We start from the raw sequence: 18,230 nt of genomic DNA, 5'->3' as shown, positions 1-18,230 counted from the left end.
TATGAGGTGCCAGAGGGTTTGCATGCTGAGCCTATAGCTAGAGTGGCTCCTCTGCTTGCCCTCACAGCTACACTGCCCACCCCCAGCCCACACCACAGCCAGCAAGAAAGCCTCTTCCTCCTGCAGTGCCCCTCTAGTTCTCCCTGGTGAGAAAGCCTAACTTTGTGCTCGCTTTAAAGGAGAAATGTTTAAAGAAATTCCCTCTGTTCTCACAGAGCATATATTCAAGGGTGCATTGGAGCTGAAAGGCAATAAATTGATAACTGACTCATCTATCAAGCTTCAATGTCATCTGGTCACTTTCTGTAATTCCTTCTTGGATCCTCTCTGAATGATTCCTCCCACTTCTGGACTTGGGTACCCTGGAGCGACTTTTGGCCAATTATCAGCTTCCCCTTTGTTATCTGGAGACCAAGTATTACATATCTGGTGTGTTCATGGAATGTCTTAAAACAATGGTTCTCCAATGTTGTTCATGGACTTCTGGGGTCCCTAAGAGGCTTTCAGGGGTTTTAAAAGGTCACAACTATTTTTAGAGTTATATCAAGATGGTATGCTTCTCTCTCTGGGATTGGTATTTCATGGGTAAGTTTATTGGTATTTCAGCACAAATCCAAGCAGTGGTATAAGTGGTACTAGCCAGTCATGCATGTGCAGAAAAAAAAATAGCCTCAATTATGAATGTCCTTGATGAAGCATTAAAAATTATATAATGTGATTAAATCTCAACCTTTGCATACATGTCTTCTAAACATTCTGGTGGATGAAATGGGAAATGCACATACGCTCTTTGGCTGCATTCCAGTCTGATGGTTGTGGAAGGAAAAGCACTTGTGTGATTGAGTTGCCAGCTGAACCAGCTGCCTCCCTCACAAAGCAGTTTTTACTTGAAAGAGCAACTGGCTGACACACCGTGCTTACTCAGACTTAATATTTGTCAGTATTTGCTTCAGCCTGGGAGGCAGAAGTTGCAGTGAGCTGAGATCGCGCCACTGCACTCCAGCCTGGATGACAGAGCAAGACTCTGTTTCAAAAACAACAACGACAACAACAAAAGCCCTATATACCCCAACTAAATACCAAGAGATTAAATGTGGAAGCCAACTTCTATTAAGCCAGATGTTAAAGATTTTGTAAAAATATAAAACATTGCCACTTTTACTAAATTTCTTGTTTTTAGAAAATATAGTTATTTTATGTTAAGATGTTGTGTATGTTAATAGACACATTTATTATAGCATTTTTCTAAATATTTAAATGTTTTTCAGCTTTAACTTACAACACAGTAAATATCAATAACTATCATCCACATAAACAAAACCTTTCTGGGATCCTCAACAATCTTTAAAAGCATAAAAGAGTTCTAAGACTAAAAAGTTTGAGAACCACGGTCTTAAATAAATCTCCATTTTCCACTTGAATTTACAAAATTGCAGGAAGTTATAGGTGCAGTGGTTGAGGCCAAGAAGAGGTAACTTACCTAAGGTCATTCACATAGTGAAGTAGAGGCAGAGATGGATCTAGAACCATAGTCTCCGGCTAGTGTGCTATATAACTCAGGCTAGCCATGTATGTATGTATGTAGTATGTATGCATGTATTTTAGGATGCTTTTCAGAATGCCAGTGAGAGAATTTTGAGATCCTCAAGCCACAAAAAGGGAGGGACATCACCCTCCCCTCAGCATGCATCCATTTAAATAGGCACTGAATATGAAGTAAGTTTCAGGTGCCTGTGCTTGTTACTGCTGAAGACAAAGTAAATAAAATTTCAACTATGTGTTGAGGGAGCCAAGCTCATCATATATGGACAGAGATCACGTGAAAGGCAATATATAATAGCATATAACATGAAGTATCCAGCATATAACATATGAAGTACAATCGTACAGCCTATATAATTACGTTATGCTACTACTACTGGTATCACCATATGGAATATTATATGTGGCATGATATTTTATAATAAGTTGTTATATACACTGTATCTAGGGAACAGGAAGTACTTTAGGATTATAGCTGGCAATTGTGTTCAAAGCAGAATCATGAGCTTGGGAAGTTTGCCATTAGCTGTTTATATATATATTTATATATATCATTGTCTTTTTGACACTTCCCTGATTGCATTAGTTTCCAAGAAACTGCTATACATAGTATAGCTGATAGCAGCAGAAATGGATTCTCTCACAGTTCTGGAGGCCAGAAGTTCAAAATCAAGAATCAAGGTGTGGGCAGGGCCAGGCTCTCCTTGTCTCTTCTAGCTTTTGGTGTCTGCCACCAATCCTTGGCGTTCGTTGGCTTGTAGATACATCACTCTAATCATTGCCTTCATCTTCACATGACTTTGTCCTCTGCATGTCTGTGCCCAAATTTCCCTCTTCTTGTAAGGACATCAGTCATGTTTAGAGCCCATTCTAATCCAATATGACCTCATCTTAAAGTTGATTCCACCTGCAAGGACCCTGTTTCCCAATAAGGTCCCATACACACATTCCATGGGGACATGAATTTGGGGGAACATGATTCAACCTAGGACACTGCTTTTGTGCCGGTCCCTGGCCCCCAGTGCTCAAAATCTCTCTGGAACAAAGTACACCTGGGTTTTCCCTCACACTTTTCAGGGTGTGGGGCCCAATTGAGCCCCACCTGGTTCTTCTCTGTTGATGTTTCAGATGGTTGTCACAGATCATCACATTTAACCCATGAGTTTTACAAACAACTTCTTAGGGCCACAAGCCTGTTGGGATTTGAAGGGGAATAGAGGAAGCTGAAAGAGGGACACCCAGACAGTGAAAGTAAATGGTAGCATCCTCGCATATTTCTATTGGCCTTTGACAATTTTTGTTTACTAAACCTAGAATCATAGTTTAATACAAGATTAATAAGACATAATGAAAATGTAGGGAGCCATGAAAGACATCATGCCCTATGCTCCTGGCATAGCTGATTGCACACGGACCAGAGGATGTCCACACAATTCAACACCAGTCCTCCCCAGCACCTGGGGAGGACTTGTTACCTGGCTGGACCCTCCGGCTGGCCCCAGGCATGCAGCTTAGAGCACTGGATCTCTATCCAGACCACCTGGGTTCATCCTGGTTTCACCACGATGATAACCTTAGGCCAGTTATTTCATCTCTCTGTGCCTCCGTTTCCACATTTGTAAGAGCTGAAAATATCCCACTTCACAGGCTTCTCATGAGAAATAAACAAGTTAATAACATATGTAAATCCTTTAGAACAATGCCTGACAATATAGATATGAGTTATTATTAACATTATTAGTATATGAATTTTTTATGTAGTTGAGAAATCCACTATTTTGCTAGCTCCTCCTTCAATTCCCTTATCCTCCCACCACCACCACCAGAGGAAAACAGATAACAGTATGTGGATCTGGCTTCTGTTTTTGTCTTTGCTTTTTTTTTCAGTTTTCCTCTTGTTACTTCCACCATAACTGGCCCTGGGGGAATTCTTCCTGTGTCAGGATGTCTTAAAGGACCGAGAACCTGGTACCTGTCAAGTGCTTCTTGAGAAGTTCCTAGGGAATGTACATCATAAACTCAAGTTAGCACTAAGCTATTATTAAATTGATAGCCACCTGTCTGAGCACGTTTTATTGGTAACTTTAGCTCCGTGGGCAGGTATAGCGCCCACACTGTACCCTCCTACCTTTCCCATTTTGTATAACGGAGTCCGTGCTTTCTCAAGACTCAGGGGTGGGTCTGTTTCCAGCACTGAGGAAAAGTGAGAACTGAATAGGGAGTGGGGCTTTTGGTGTAGTTAAGAGGGAGGTAAAATAACTGTAATTTCATAGCAATTACATACAGCCAACACTGTCAAAGGTTCCAGTTTTCCATTATAAACCTGAGCCCTGCTGGGAGCAATTTGCAAGGTAGAAAAAAGCACACAATGAGGTTCTAACGTATGAAAGAAGGCATCGCTGCCTCCCCATCTGAATGCCACAGCAAAACAAACCTCAAGGGGGAAAACAGTGTGTTGAGCTTCGGGAACACATTTGTTTTCTCCCTTTCTTTTGAAAAAAAAAAAAAAGAAAAAAGAAAAAAAAACTCAGTAAGCCCCCGTTCCAGGATGTTGGTTGGATTGTTTACAGCTTTGTAAGAGTCTTCAGTACCCAGGCCCACACAGGCCCTCCCTGTCAGTGGAATGCCCTGCCAGGCCACCTGCGGGGGCCATGGTTTCCAGGGCAGCCAACATCAGAGTCTGGAGCAAATGGGTTATTTCTTCCTCTAAGTATTATGTTGGGGGCCAATAAACCACCCGATGGAAATGAATTCTACAGACACCAATTCCCCAACCTTTTTTGTTTTTTCATAGATTTGCTTGAAATTAATTCTTTATGAAATTCAGGGATCTGCAGCCCACTCAGGAGTGCAGTAAAGATGGACTCGTTTTTCAGACCTAAAAAAGCCTACTATTTTGAGGAAGGGAAATGAAATGACAGAAGCACAGAACACCCAATAATAATTCTGCCATTTTTACATATGTTCCTGTCTTATCCCCGAGCCCACCCTACAGGAGGCCATAAGCTCCTTGGAGGAATTCAATTTTGAATCCCCTGGGTAATTTTCTTCAGTGGCTTGCACATAACTGATAGTCAATGTGTATTTGTTGAGTAAAAGTGTAATTTAACAAATGAATGGATTATTGACAGTGAAGGCCAAGTACTAGCCAGAACTAAGTGGTGTATTGATTAAAGCCTTGAGCTTCCTGATTAGCCTCCATATAGGGAGATGGGATCAAAGTCTGAGATATTTATATTCGTGACATGCACGTGGACCAAGGACCAAGGGGTGGGGGAGGATAAACTACAGAGGAACATGTTTTGGCTAGGTAGCTGAAGGAAAGCATTTCTAATTGTTAGAGCAATCCTCAGAATGAACTGCTTTGAGAGATATTAATACAAATGACTGGTCAGTGGAGATACTCAAGCAGAAACTAGATGATTACTTGGGGGTGTAGATGTTGGCATTCCAATATCATTTGTGTCAGACTAAGTGATGTTGCAGGTCTATTTTTACCCCAAGGGTTCTATGATTTCATAAAGTTATGATTCTGCATAATCATCAAGTTCAGTTCAGCAAGTATTTATTGAGCCCTTACATGCTGCCAGGCATTGCCCTGCGTGGACATTAAGACAAAAATGAATAATATCAGGCTACTGCCCTTTGAAGTTGCTGGGACATGATTTTAGTAAGGTCTCCTCAGACCTGCATTTGGGTGTTACAATCTTATGTTCCCCTTGCTAATTGCACCTGCCCACTCAGGACACTGGTTCTCTTCTTTCCAGGCTGGAATCGATGGGGAAAGCATCGGCAACTGTCCTTTCTCTCAGCGCCTCTTCATGATCCTCTGGCTGAAAGGAGTCGTGTTCAATGTCACCACTGTGGATCTGAAAAGGTAAAGTACGTTGCATAAATGAGGAGTATGTTTAGCTGCATGAACAGAGAACCTTCCATGAAGGAGGGCAAAAGCCTTCCATGGCTCCCAGCAGCCCCCTGCTCACACTTTATTGTCCAGAACTGTGTCTCAGGGTCCAGTCCTAGCTGCAAGAGAGTCTGCAAAGGCAAGTATTTCACTTGGTGCCCAGCACTTCACTGACCCGATTAGCAAGTTTCGATTAGCAAAGAAGCAGCAAGGAATGGACACTGGCATTGCAACTAAGTGTCTGGTGCACAGATGGGCACAGACATCTAAAAACATAGGATTAGTCACTTCAGTAGTACTAAGGCCATCATCCGTGGGACCCTAGCAGGACTTCAGGTGTGAGAGTCTGAGTCTTCAGAGAGTTGTGATCTAGACCCTTTCCCATGCTATGTTCCCAGCTTTAGAAGTCCTCAGTGTGGCAGCTCTAGATTACAGGCTTGGATGAAAAGTAACTACTGTTCTGTTTTTAGAGTGCAGTTTAATGACTTACAAACACCAGGAGCCACACTCTTTTCACTCCTACAGAATGTATTCTGTTTCCTGTCTTCCACCTGTTGTTTAAATGTGGAACAGCTCAAGACTCACCCCATAAGTGTTCATCTTCTGCCTCTACCTCCATCCCTGGTGAGCTTGGCATATTCTCCTTGTTATCTTTATGTGAATTGTTCTACACCCAGAGCCCTGCTATCATCTAGATATTTTCACTTGGATGTTCTGTTATCATATATGTCTAACATTGTATACATCAATTTGTATGCTTTTCCTCTGAGTTGAGCTCTTCTTGAACTCCTTTTTTCTTCTATTTTCTTTTTTTTTTTTTTTTTTTTTGAGACAGAGTCTCACTCTCTCGCTCAGGCTGGAGTGCAGTGGTACGATCTTAGCTCACTGCAACCTCTGCCCCCTGGGTTTAAGCAATTCTCTGCCTCAGCCTCCCAAGTAGCTGGGATTACAGGAACATGCCACCATGACAGGCTAATTTTTGTATTTTTAGTAGAGACGGGGTTTCACCATCTTGGCCAGGCTGATCTTGAACTCCTGACCTTGTGATCCACCCACCTCGGCCTCCCAAAGTGCTGGGATTACAGACGTGAGCCACTGCTCCTGGCCTTTTTCTTCTATTTTCTAGGCACGAAACACTTCCTGCTCCTTTCTATTGCTGCCTTCATTGTTGATCAGTAGCCAAGTCTAGAGCGTTCTCCTATTGCACTCTCTCTTCCTCCAAACTCTCTTTTTCATTCTCAAAGCCTACAACTGGTTCAAGTCTCAACACTGCCACCCTGAGAGTCTCATTGTTCTTCAAACTGGTCTTCATCTTTCCAGGTTCACACATTCTCTTTTTCTCTCTCTCTGACCCATCCTTTATGTGATTCTAAGGTGATTATTCCTAAAATAATGCTTTAATCAGGCCACTTTCATGCACAGGAAACCTTTGATGTTTCCCATTGTCCATGGACTTGATGCATCCGAAGCCCCAATTTGTCTTTTCCTTCATTCTTCCCAACACTCTTTCCCAACACTTCTCACCGTGACCTGTCTACTCTGTCAGGCTGGTCTGCCTTCTGCTATTCTTCTTCCTTTGAGCCTCCATCCCTTGGCAGAACTGCATCCTCTGTCTAAAACAGGCCCTCTCTTCCTTCTTGTCCCTGGCCCCAGGCTCAGCTTCAGCCCCATCCCCTCTGTAAGACCTTCTCATACCCATCCCACCACACTCACAAGCACACCTATCAACCCAACCTCCCTCCAGACTCACTCAGCACCTGTTGTCTGTGTTGCCTTGTGTCGTGATTTAGTGTTTCATCAAGTTCTGAGGTCTGCACGCCTAACGCTTTACAACTGGTAAATGCTTTCTCATTAAAAAAAAAAAATCACATAATGTATGATCCTGTGAAGGAGGTCTTACTTCTCTGTGTTATTTGAGAAATAACTGAGACAGATATATTTAAATGACTCGCCCAAGATGCCAACTAGAAATTAGAGGGGCTAAACTCCATCTCCTTGGTTCAAATACTATGCTCTTCATAATACCTCAGTTATGAAGTTTGTTTCATCTTTCAAATGAGACCTTCAATCCCTCAAGGACAGACTGGGATCGTGTTTTAAGTTTCTTTGTATCCTCCATAGCAACTAGCTTTTCACAGGTCCTCAAATACTATCTGTCAAATAAATGAACTTGCATCCACTATGCAATTAATGTCTGCGATAACTAAAGGGAGCAGAAGACTTATGAAAAAGCAGCTTCCTTCAGTGCAGAATTGGAGGTGTTTGGATTACCATGTGTGAGAGAGGACTTGTATGTTTGCTGGAGAAGAGAGTGGGAGAGGGAACCACCCCTGCCTGCGTGCTTCAGATGGTTTGGTTCCTCCTTCACATAATCACACCTGGTCCAGCCAACACCCCTTTGACGTAGACCAGGTATGTAGCACCACTCCATTTTTACAGATAAGGAAACTTTCTTACTGCCCCCTCTACCCATGAACACACACATTAATTTCTAAGAAAACTGATTTATTTTCCTGGCACTACACTTTAGTGACTGAATAATCTTGAACTTTCCAGAGCCTCAGTTTCCTCATCTGTACAATGGAGACAGTGTCTTCTTAATCAATAGGATTATTGTGAGAATTTATCGAGGCAGGCCATGTAAAACATTTGCAATCGGTCCTATACCTGACTCATAGCAAGGACACCTTGCGTGTTGGCTATTCTTAGAATTATCACTGGGTTCATGGAGCTGGCAATCCAGTAAGGAAAAGAAGACCCATCCTCATTACATCATTCATAAATCATACCTGGCAATATGTCATCCAATGCTAATGATATAGTCTCAACTGTAAATGCTGAAGCAGGGTCAACAAAGACAGAGAGCTGCAACTCTAGCTAAGCGTCGGTGGCCATAGGCAGTACTTCCCAAGGGCGTCTGACTCCAGTAGCCACAATTCTCCAGAATCCCAGGAAAAAACCCACCACCACCACCACCACCACACATTTCTGTATCTTTAAACCACAGAGAGGTGACTGATAGCACACATGTTGCTGCCTTGTGTCAGCTCTAAAAAACAGGAGCAAATAAAGAATGTCCTTTCATTGTCTAAAATGAGGGACATGCACAAAGTAAACAAAGGGACTAAGTAAATTAGATTTTAAAAATACTTTCCGTCTCAGTTGTCTGAGTGCCAAGTGCCTCAGAATGCAGCTGGAGAGTGTGTGTGCTTGGGGAGGGATATGGGAGTAGCACAGTAATTGAAATTCTTCTCTTCCCCTCCCAAACTGATTACGCCAGGAATTTGTTTCATTACAGACTCCTCTACTCCCACTGTTTACTTTTTTACAGTTTCTGCGTTTAATGTTTTCCACTCCCAACTCCCACAAGAAATGTGGCATTCTCAGAGAGAGCATTTGGGGTGAATCCCAGCCCCGTCTTGGAAGTCGCCACCATTTTCCCTCCTCTTCCCTAAACATTTTTAGTGTAACCCTCCCCTTTCCCATTTTCCCCAATCTGCTAACCCTTCTTCCCCCTCATTTTGTTCCATTCTTGCTCTTGCATTCTGACCAGCTGGCGCAGACACAGAAGCACACTGCTGGATAGTAACAGGACCTAGCCGTGTCAAACACAAGGCCACTTTCCTTTCCACTGCACTTGGCCTTCCTGCAGGTAGTCAGTGTGCTCCCCAGTGCACGCCAGAAATGCCACTTAGTACTGCTGTGGGCTAAGTGCAGAAAGTTCAATTAATTGTTCAGTTAATTAATTGTTCATTCATTCAATTGGGACTGCGTTCCAGAATTTCACCCATTTCTCCATCATCTAGGCCTTTCTTTCAGGATAATTTAGGACTTTTGGGTCTCCTCTTTCCCAGGGGGGAGAAATGCACTGTTGCTTTGGTTATCTTGGATGTCTTTAAGTGTTTGACCCAGAAACTAACAGGCACACCAAAGAGCTTTCTGTCTTCTTAGGGACCAGATTTGCTGCCTATTACATATGTATGTATGTGTTACCTAAAAGATCCTACTGGGCCCAGCAAAGTTTGCTATAAAAAGAAATAACTTTCATAAATCAAGTGATCTATTTGAATCCCATCACAAAGCAGAAGTTGCATTTACTTAGAAAATAAATTGTTTTTAATTTAAGATAACATTTAAGTAACCCCATAATTTTTAAAAATAGGCACAATTTCTGACTCCTACGAGATTTTTGATTTATGTATGTTGAACAGAATTTTTAAAATTTAAAGAAAAATAACTTCTTTCTAGTAAATCTAGTAAATGTTCTCAAAATAAGTCATATTTTGAGAACAGTAGATGCTTGAATTAAGTTAAAATACTGTGAAAGGTAGACTATGGTGGAGCATGAATACTGTAGCAGTGGAGTTGCCTACTGGTTCTCCCCACATTTAACTGAAAGCCGAAAGCCTTCATAACTGGATTGAAGTTTTTACCAATTTGAGACCAACATTTGATTTATACTTTTGCAGCTAAAATCACTCATGTTTAAATTTAAAATGTATGAGTTTTTATTGCTGTTGTTGTTTTGAGACCGAGTCTCACTCTGTACCCTAGACTGGAGTGCAGTGGTGCCATCAACGGCTCACAACTGCCTCGAACTCCTGGGCTCAAGCAATCTTCCTGCTTCAGTCTTCCAAGTAGCTGGGACTGCAAGCACATGCCTCCACGCCCAGCAAATTTTTGTTTTTTTTTTTTTGTAAAGATGGGGGTCTTGCTATGTTGCCCAGGCTGGTCTCGAACTCCTGGGCTCAAGTGATCCTCCCACCTCAGCCTCCCAAAGTGGTGGGATTACAGGCATGAGCCACTGTAGCTGAATCAAAAATGCATGCTTTATTCATGTAGCCATTAAAAATATGTATCTACTGAGGGCCTCCTATATGCCAGGCATGGTTCTGGGTTCTTTCCCTCATGGAGCTTGAATCGTAAGGCTTTCTCTCAGGTATCTTCTTACTCACCAGTAGGAGGTTCTTGGTTCAGAATCCTTGGTAATAGCCTATCTGGTGTTTGTGGAGGAATCATCTTAGCAATAAGAAGACTTTTGAAAACATCTTCATTTAATAGTTTTATTTTCAATCTAATAGTTTGTTTATTTTCCTGGCTACCCAAAGGCCGTATCAGGGGCTGTTTACAAGTCAAAAAAAGTATTTTGTTGAGTGTGACAAAAGGCTGACCAATGTTAGACATTGGTTATTAGATATTAAAATATAAGTTACACACAATAGAAGCATCTAACTTGAACAAATGGCCCAAACTCCCAATTTTTTGTATCTGGAGATATTTATTAGGAGAAAAGTATGATCTAATTCATTAATTTTTAAAGTATGGAATTATGTGTAGTGCATTTTTGTTAGGCAGATTGGTGAAAGAGCTTTTAAAAGCAAAACCCCACCTCTCCCCTGGGTAATTAAAGCTTGGATCTGACTTAGATAGTCACCTGGATTCTCTCCATTTTTTCAATTCTTTCGTTTTTTTCAACTCCTTCATCTTGACTTGTTCCTCTCTCACTGACTCCACTGGACACACTTCCTGGGTCACACCACATTCTTTCAGAACTTTCTCCAACCTCCCCTGCCTTACACTCCATACCATAAATCTGTTTCACCTGACAGGCATGTTGGATAGCACAGGGCATCTAAGTTACAATCAATCTTAGGTTTCCCAGAACAGGAAGCACCCTGCTGTAAGCCAACACCTGAATATTGCTCTCTCTACAGAAAGCCAGCTGACCTGCACAACCTAGCCCCCGGCACGCACCCGCCCTTCCTGACCTTCAATGGGGACGTGAAGACAGACGTCAATAAGATCGAGGAGTTCCTGGAGGAGACCTTGACCCCTGAAAAGTAAGGATCTGTTTCTTTCTGGGGCTGTTGAATGGGAAGGGTTCATGCTGGATCTATAAAGTCCTGGTGTTAACTTTGAGCAGATGCGTTTCTAAAGGAACCTCACCAGTCCAGAGAACAGGACCCTCTCTTCAAAGAGAGAGCCTAGGACCCCCAAAGGGCTGCCAATCTCAAAACCACTCCACGAAATCCACTCAAGAGTAGATATGGCCTATGAACAAGAGCCAGTCACTCCTACCTACACAGAGTGATTTTAAGAGCCCTAGGATACCAGGCCTCCCTCACCCCAGTATGTCCCTTCTCTCCAGCTCACTTTGCTTGGAAGACATTGAAGTGAGGGCAAGTTTCCTTCATTTCAGAACCAGAGCTGAAAGGCTGACAGAATGAAAGTAAGTCAGGAAAGGGTAACCCAGTGACTTAAAACAACATCCAGGGTCTTAAACCTGACCAAATCTGGTCTGACTCCACAATTAAACAGATGAAAAAAATCAACTAAAAGCAGCAGCTCCTCTTCTGCCAACAGGTTCAGGGAGAGTACAGACCAGAGAGCTATAAGTTCTTGTTGGGTGACACGTTGCTACTGATGGAAAAGAGCAGTAAAAAGAAGACAGATGGCTTCTAAAATTTACTCAAGCTAGACTTGTTCATTAAAGAATACTGTTATCAAGGATTAAAACAATCACAATTTTTGAAAAAACTAGAAAAATAGTATTACATATAGAGTGAGGCGTGAACTTTATCCTGTAGGGTATTATCCTGTAGTGAGTTCTGTGGAGTATTCTGAGAGTGATTAAGCACAGGAGGTGGGGAGTCCGTTTTAAGATCTACTTTAGAGGTTGAGGGAAGTCGGTATCCTAGAGGACCGTGAAGCTGGAGATAGAGGAATTAATTCCGGGGAGCCATTGGTGACTGTCCAAGCAGGACAGAATGAAGGGCTAAGCCAAGACAGGGCAGGAAAATCGGGGGAGAGGAGTAGGAAGGGTTCAGGACATACTGAGTAAGTAAAGTTAGTGAGATTTGACTACTAAAACCCACCATCCTGCATTTATTTTAAAGTTTTATTTATTCATCGACACTTTTATAGCCTTCATTTTGTGTCAGGCACCATCCACAACACTTAGCTAATATGATTCATTTCATCCTTCTAGCATCCTAGGTACTATCATTAACCTCATTTCACAGTCAGGACAGGGAGAGAGTAAGTCACTTACCCAAGGTTGCACATCTAGTGAATTGCTGTTAAAAAATTAAAACTGCCAGTCATGCTCCAAATAAGCCTCAAACAATCATATATTCTTCCTTAAAAATATTCTTTGTCATCCATATTCAGACAGCTTATTTGCACACTGAGAGTGAAAAAGCCACCTCAAGCCCATTGGAAGCAGCTGAGTATAGACTTTAAATAAGTGCATTAATTAAATCAATAGGACAGCCCCACATAGACACACACATCTCTGAACAGGACACCAACCAGCCACTTCACTGGAAGTGCCCTGAGGGAGCCCAGACTCCATCCCCCTCCCTGGGACTCAACCTCATTGCTAGCACTGGTTTGAAATCCCACATGAAAAAAAATGCTCTTTTCAATAACTAGAGTTTAGACTTTGCCTGGGAGACCCATAGAGGCAAGTTCATGACGCAGTTAACATTTTCCCTTTTAGAAGTAACCCTGGCACTCAGGAGTGGGGGCTTCCATCATAATCATTAGGAAGTGGAAAGTGGAAGCAGTGAGGAGCAGAGGGGCCCATTTGGTCTTTTGCCAGGCAGTGGATGGAGGGGTGAGGGGCTGGGGTACAATCCTAGTCTGCTAGTGATGTGCTGTGACCTCTTGAGCCAGTCCCTTCACCTCTTGAACCAGTCCCTTCTCACTCTAGGACTCAGTTCCCTTCTCTGTGACAGGGTATCTCCCAGAGCCCTTCTTGCTCTCTGATTCTTCACATGCCCTTTAGCCAGGTTCCCTCACCACCTCCACACCACCCCCAGTGCAACTGTACCTTTCCTGGGCTGCTTCTCTAACTCAGGGGTCTCCAATCTGCAACCACAGTGGGACCACAAGGTGGGCAGAGATCGCTGGAATTGTATGCCCCATGTGTCCTTGAACATTCTTCCAGAGGCAAGTCATCATCTGACTTCATCATCATTTCATCAGATTCTAAGTTTCCATGATCCATATAGAGCTGGGCAGGGCTGGATGCGGACCCTCCCTCCACTCTCTCCTCTCCACCTACCTTCCCTGTCCTGAGCTCTGCTCCCGCTTGTCCAGGTCCTTCTCTGGACTGCAGTTGTGTATAGGAGGTTTTATGAAGTGCATTCCTGCCATGTTAGTGACCTAACAATCCAGTACTCTCAGGTAGCAGAACTCTTGATGCTGTTAAAATGCATATCTCCAGAAGGCTACCAAGGTGGGGGCGCTAAGGGTGAGGCCATCAAGTATTCCAGAGCATCCCAGGATTATACCTTAGATGCCTCTGCACCCATCAGACTGAGGCAGGTGCCACAATTACCTCCCAGTAAATGTTACCAAGCCAGTGCCTCAGCCCCATAGAGACCTACTGGTCTGCCCAGAACAAACCACCAGCCTCACCAGCTTCCCCAGCGACTCAGGCTGGGAGATGGAGTGGCTGGGAAGTTGTCAGGCCTCTGGAGCAGGGCAGCCTGGCCTTCTGGTTCTCTAGGGGGCAGCAAAACCCTCATAACCATTCACCAAGCGCTGGTCGGCCATGTGTTTCTCATCATACCACTATTTGTAAAAGCTGCCAAAAGCCAACACATTATGGGAGCCTTTTTCCCCTTAGCTTTATTTCTTAAAGGAGAAAACCACATACAAACACTCCAACCATTTTTTTCAAATCACATTTGATCCCAGGGAGCATTTGGTGTCAAAATGAGGAATCCAGGAAGTCTCAAGTTGTTTCTAAATGAGACTAACATCCATCCCTCTCCTTAGATTGACCTAGTGAACACTCGACAAGGAAGTGTTGTGATTAATGCTGCGATTACTGCTGAGATATTCTGGCCCTTGCCTTTCATCTCCATGGAGTGGCCAAAGTTTCTAGGATTCAGCACTGAGAGTCAGGAGCCCTGCATCTGGCCACCTCTCTACGAGTGTTTGTCATATGACCCTGGGCAAGCCTCTCTCCCTCTCAGACCCTCCTTGCCTTCTCATCTCTAAAATGAGGGGGTGAAACTACATAGTCTCCAAGATGCCTTTTGTTGCATGTTCCACAATTCCATGAGTTTCTCAAAGTACTCTTCCAGAGCTGGTTATTGTCTCAAATAATCCTAGCACATAGATGCTGTAATAAAAATTCAGGAGGGTGAACTGATATAGTCTATTTACACAGCATGTCATTTAGTCAGTCATCTAGCAAGAATGATTTAAGTATCAACAGGGTTCAGAACACTGACAGAATTGGAAGACAACTTGAATTCATTATTTTAAAAAATGTATAGCGATAACTCACCACAGTAAAAAACAAGAAAGTTCTGACCCTCTGGGAGGTAGAGAAACAGCCTCCAGACCTCCCACAGGATGGCATGGTAGCTGGGGGCAGGAGGTTTGGAGTCAGAGTGACTCGGGTTCAAATCCATACCACTAGGTTGTGCTATGCCGCAGTAACAAAGCAGCCATAAAATTCCAGTGGCTTAACAGAACACAGGTTTATTTCTCACTTGAGCAAATTCTGAGAGGGTAGTGTGGCCCTCTTCCATCCTGTAGTTTTTGGAATACATGCCCTCCAAGGCTCCTTCAGCAGGGAGAGAGAGAAGAAAGATCTCCCAAAGTGTTTTGCAGGGCCAGGGCTGCAAAAAAAAAAATGTCATGATGACATTACTTTCCTTCCTATGCCATTGGTCAGAATCCACACATGATCCCAACTTAGGTGAGAGAGAAGCTGGGAAATAGAATTACATGGCTATTTAGTGAGTATGCGTATTCTCTGCTACAGGCAAATGACCTGAAATCTCTAGAATCTTTAATTCTCACATCTATAAAACAAGAACCATACTGTTGATCTTATAGGGCTATTGTAAAAAATAATACTAATGAGCCTAGTGCCTGATATGAAGTAAGAGCTCATTAAATGGAAGCTCAAAGAGTTAGAAAGGGTGGCCAGTGCCTGTTTTGGGTCTGTCTCCCAGGTGCAATTGTACAGACAATTGGTGACCTTAGGTCTTAAATCCCCAGATCCTAGGGGAAATCTTTTAATGAATAAACCAGGCCTCTTCCACCTCCAAAGATCTTTTGCTTACACAGCAGACATGAGTCAAACAAGCACACAGTCAAGGATTAGAAAAGTCAGATGCATTAACATCCTTCACGTGTGAGGGGTTGATGAAGTAAGGAAGTGGGAACAATGGAGAACGGAGAGAGAGAGGAAGTCTTTCCACTTTTCGGCTCGTTATAAAAAGGAGGGAAAACACTCAAGCTGCCATCAGCAAGGCCATTCCATCAGGACCGTCTTTCTTTTTCTCCAGGGTATCTATACCCAAAACCAGTCTCAGGGCCTGGTCCTCAGTAGGTGTTTCATGCACGTTGGTTTAATTGCATGGTGGGTATCCTTTTGTTCAGTGTCTTGATTGGCTGTGGCTAGTCAGTGAGAAGTCAGCTGGAACTCTAAACCAGATAGGGCACTTACCATCTGCAATGGTTTTCTCTTCTTTTTTGCTACTATTTTCTACTTTTGAAAAAAATTTTTTTTTTTTTTTTTTTTTTTTTTTGGTGAGAAGCCAACTGTTTTACTTCCCAGAATGAAAGTTAAGTGCATGCATTTGAAATAATATATCTTAAAAACCGGGTGGAGAGAAATTTTCATAAGTTAGATCAGGAGTTAGCAGCTTTATCTGTAAAAGGTAAGATAGTCATGTATTTTTGGCTTTGTGGGCTCTTCAGTGTCTATCGCAATTCCACAGTGACACTGTGAAAGAAGCCATAAACTAGTATGTAAATGAATGGGCATGGCTGTTTCAATAATATTTTACTTATGAATACAGAAATTTGAATTTCATATTATTTTCACATATCACAAAACAGTATCCCCCTTTTGATTTTTTCCAAGCATTTAAAAATGTAAAAACCATTGTTAGCTTGAGAACCACAGACCAATAGGGGTCATGGGTCACAGTTTGCTGACTCCTATTGGAGTTAGAAAAAATTATCTTCTCTTTGATTATCATCAGATCACATCCAATGTTATTTCAAAGCTGTTTCTGTGAGTGAAGCACTCTTCCTTAGCCTTTTAGAGAAACAGAATGTACTTTGTAGCCCACTTATTTGCATATTTAAGACATGCCATAAATATGGAGGTAAAATGAATGCACTTATCCTATATAGTATCCTCCCCCAGTGTAGTTACTGAAAGTTGCGAGATTAACATCTTAGAGACACGCTTCCCACAAAAACAAAGCTCAAATGGAACACTGCACTACACAGTAAAATCACAACAAGTCCTAGTGCTTGGGAAACAGGATGACACCACCACAGCCCCCTGAATACACGATCCTCTGTCATCATCTTGGATTTGGTACCACACATCCCTGTTTGGCCCAATCTGATTGTGAAGAAATGATCAGATGACTGAAAGTCTGACCAATTGATGAGATACAGCAAAACAAAGCAAGAAACCCAAACAAGCTGTCCACTGAGGTGCATTTTCCAGGCCTTTCTGTCTTTACATTATCAAGGAGAAACAAAGAACACTTGGCATTTGTTAATAGCAATTTAAGTCTATCGATTCTAATAGCATGCTGGATTCTATGTGAGAAGCCTGAAATAGAAAGAGATGACACTAAATTCCTATGTCTTGGTAGATTACCTAGTATCTTGCAGGAAGCCCTGCTGTGTGCCCCCAGCCACAGCAGATGAATGTGATGATTCTCAGTATACCCAGGAAGACATGTGTGTGGAGCATCGGTGCAAAGCGCCCCCTCCTGATGGATGGAGACAGCTCCTCCAAGGTGGGCAGCTCAGCCGTTAAGGTTCTGGGGCTTTGAGAATCAACAGCGGAGTTTATGAGAAGCCACATAACGTGGAATTTAAAACCTAGTCTTCCACAGTGAAACTGCCTGGGTTGGGATCCTGGCTCTGCCAGGCAGCCATGACCTCAGGCAAATTGCTTAACCTCTCTATGCCACCGTTTCCTCATGTGGGAAATTAGGCTAATAATAGTACCAATAGAGTTGTTCTGAGGAGTAAATGGTGAATATGTGTAAAGGGAATAAACAGTGCCTGCCTGCTGCACAGTAGGTGCTCAATGCAAATTACCTTTCACTGTTTCCAGAGAAGCAGTAGAGGGGGAAGGACACTGCTGCAGGGCTAGGAAACCAGGTTTTCATCATCCCTCCACCATTTATTAGCCATCAACATTTATCTTCTCAGGTATCCAGTTCCCTTCCATGTAAAAGGAAGACAATAATGCCTTCCTTATCTGCCTCACAGCAGAGAGCTGGACTCTTCCAATGGCAGTATCTCTGAAATTACACAGCCACCTAACATGGCCCCAAAAGGGGCCCCAGAAGGAATCCTAGCTCATGGGCCAGTTGAGGAACAAAAAAGCATTAAAGAACAACAAATATTTTTTAAAGTCTTGTTTGGTTCAAACTATCAAAAACATCAAAACAAACAAAAAGGATTTTGCTTTTTAAACATGAGGCAACCCAACAGCCCACAGTCAAAAACGATTCACCCAGAGATCACAGAGGTGCACATACATTGAAAATAATGATAGCCTGGCAACTGTCTCCCATCTCTTCCCACCCCTACCTGGCCATACCCATAAAATGCTTGTGAAATAATATTTATTTGAGTTGATTTTTTTCATTTTGATGGGGCTAATGAGTCCAAGCCCTGGGTTCCCACATGAGCAAGTTTACCTCCTTCAGTCTCAAGGCCAGTGGTCCTAACTCCAGCCTGCCTCTTGTATTATATTCTGGCTTCAAAATGAAAG

The 18,230-nt window shown here is 42.7% G+C and overlaps 1 protein-coding gene across 2 annotated transcripts in view; it reads left to right on the top strand.

Moving 5' to 3' along the window:
- The window catches only part of CLIC5 (chloride intracellular channel 5), a 185,516-nt gene that overhangs the window by 123,069 nt on the left and 44,217 nt on the right, over nt 1-18,230 (top strand). For both annotated transcript variants that reach the window (XM_024248362.3, XM_002816951.4), the window contains exons 2-3: nt 5,310-5,419; nt 11,161-11,286. In XM_024248362.3, the coding sequence (XP_024104130.1) occupies nt 5,310-5,419; nt 11,161-11,286 (236 nt within the window). The remainder of the gene's footprint in view (nt 1-5,309; nt 5,420-11,160; nt 11,287-18,230) is intronic.

This window comes from Pongo abelii, chromosome 5, assembly GCF_028885655.2.
Source record: "Pongo abelii isolate AG06213 chromosome 5, NHGRI_mPonAbe1-v2.0_pri, whole genome shotgun sequence".
Taxonomy (NCBI): domain Eukaryota; kingdom Metazoa; phylum Chordata; class Mammalia; order Primates; family Hominidae; genus Pongo; species Pongo abelii.
Note: the sequence above shows the minus strand (reverse complement) of the source record. Positions and strands in the feature narration are given on the sequence as shown.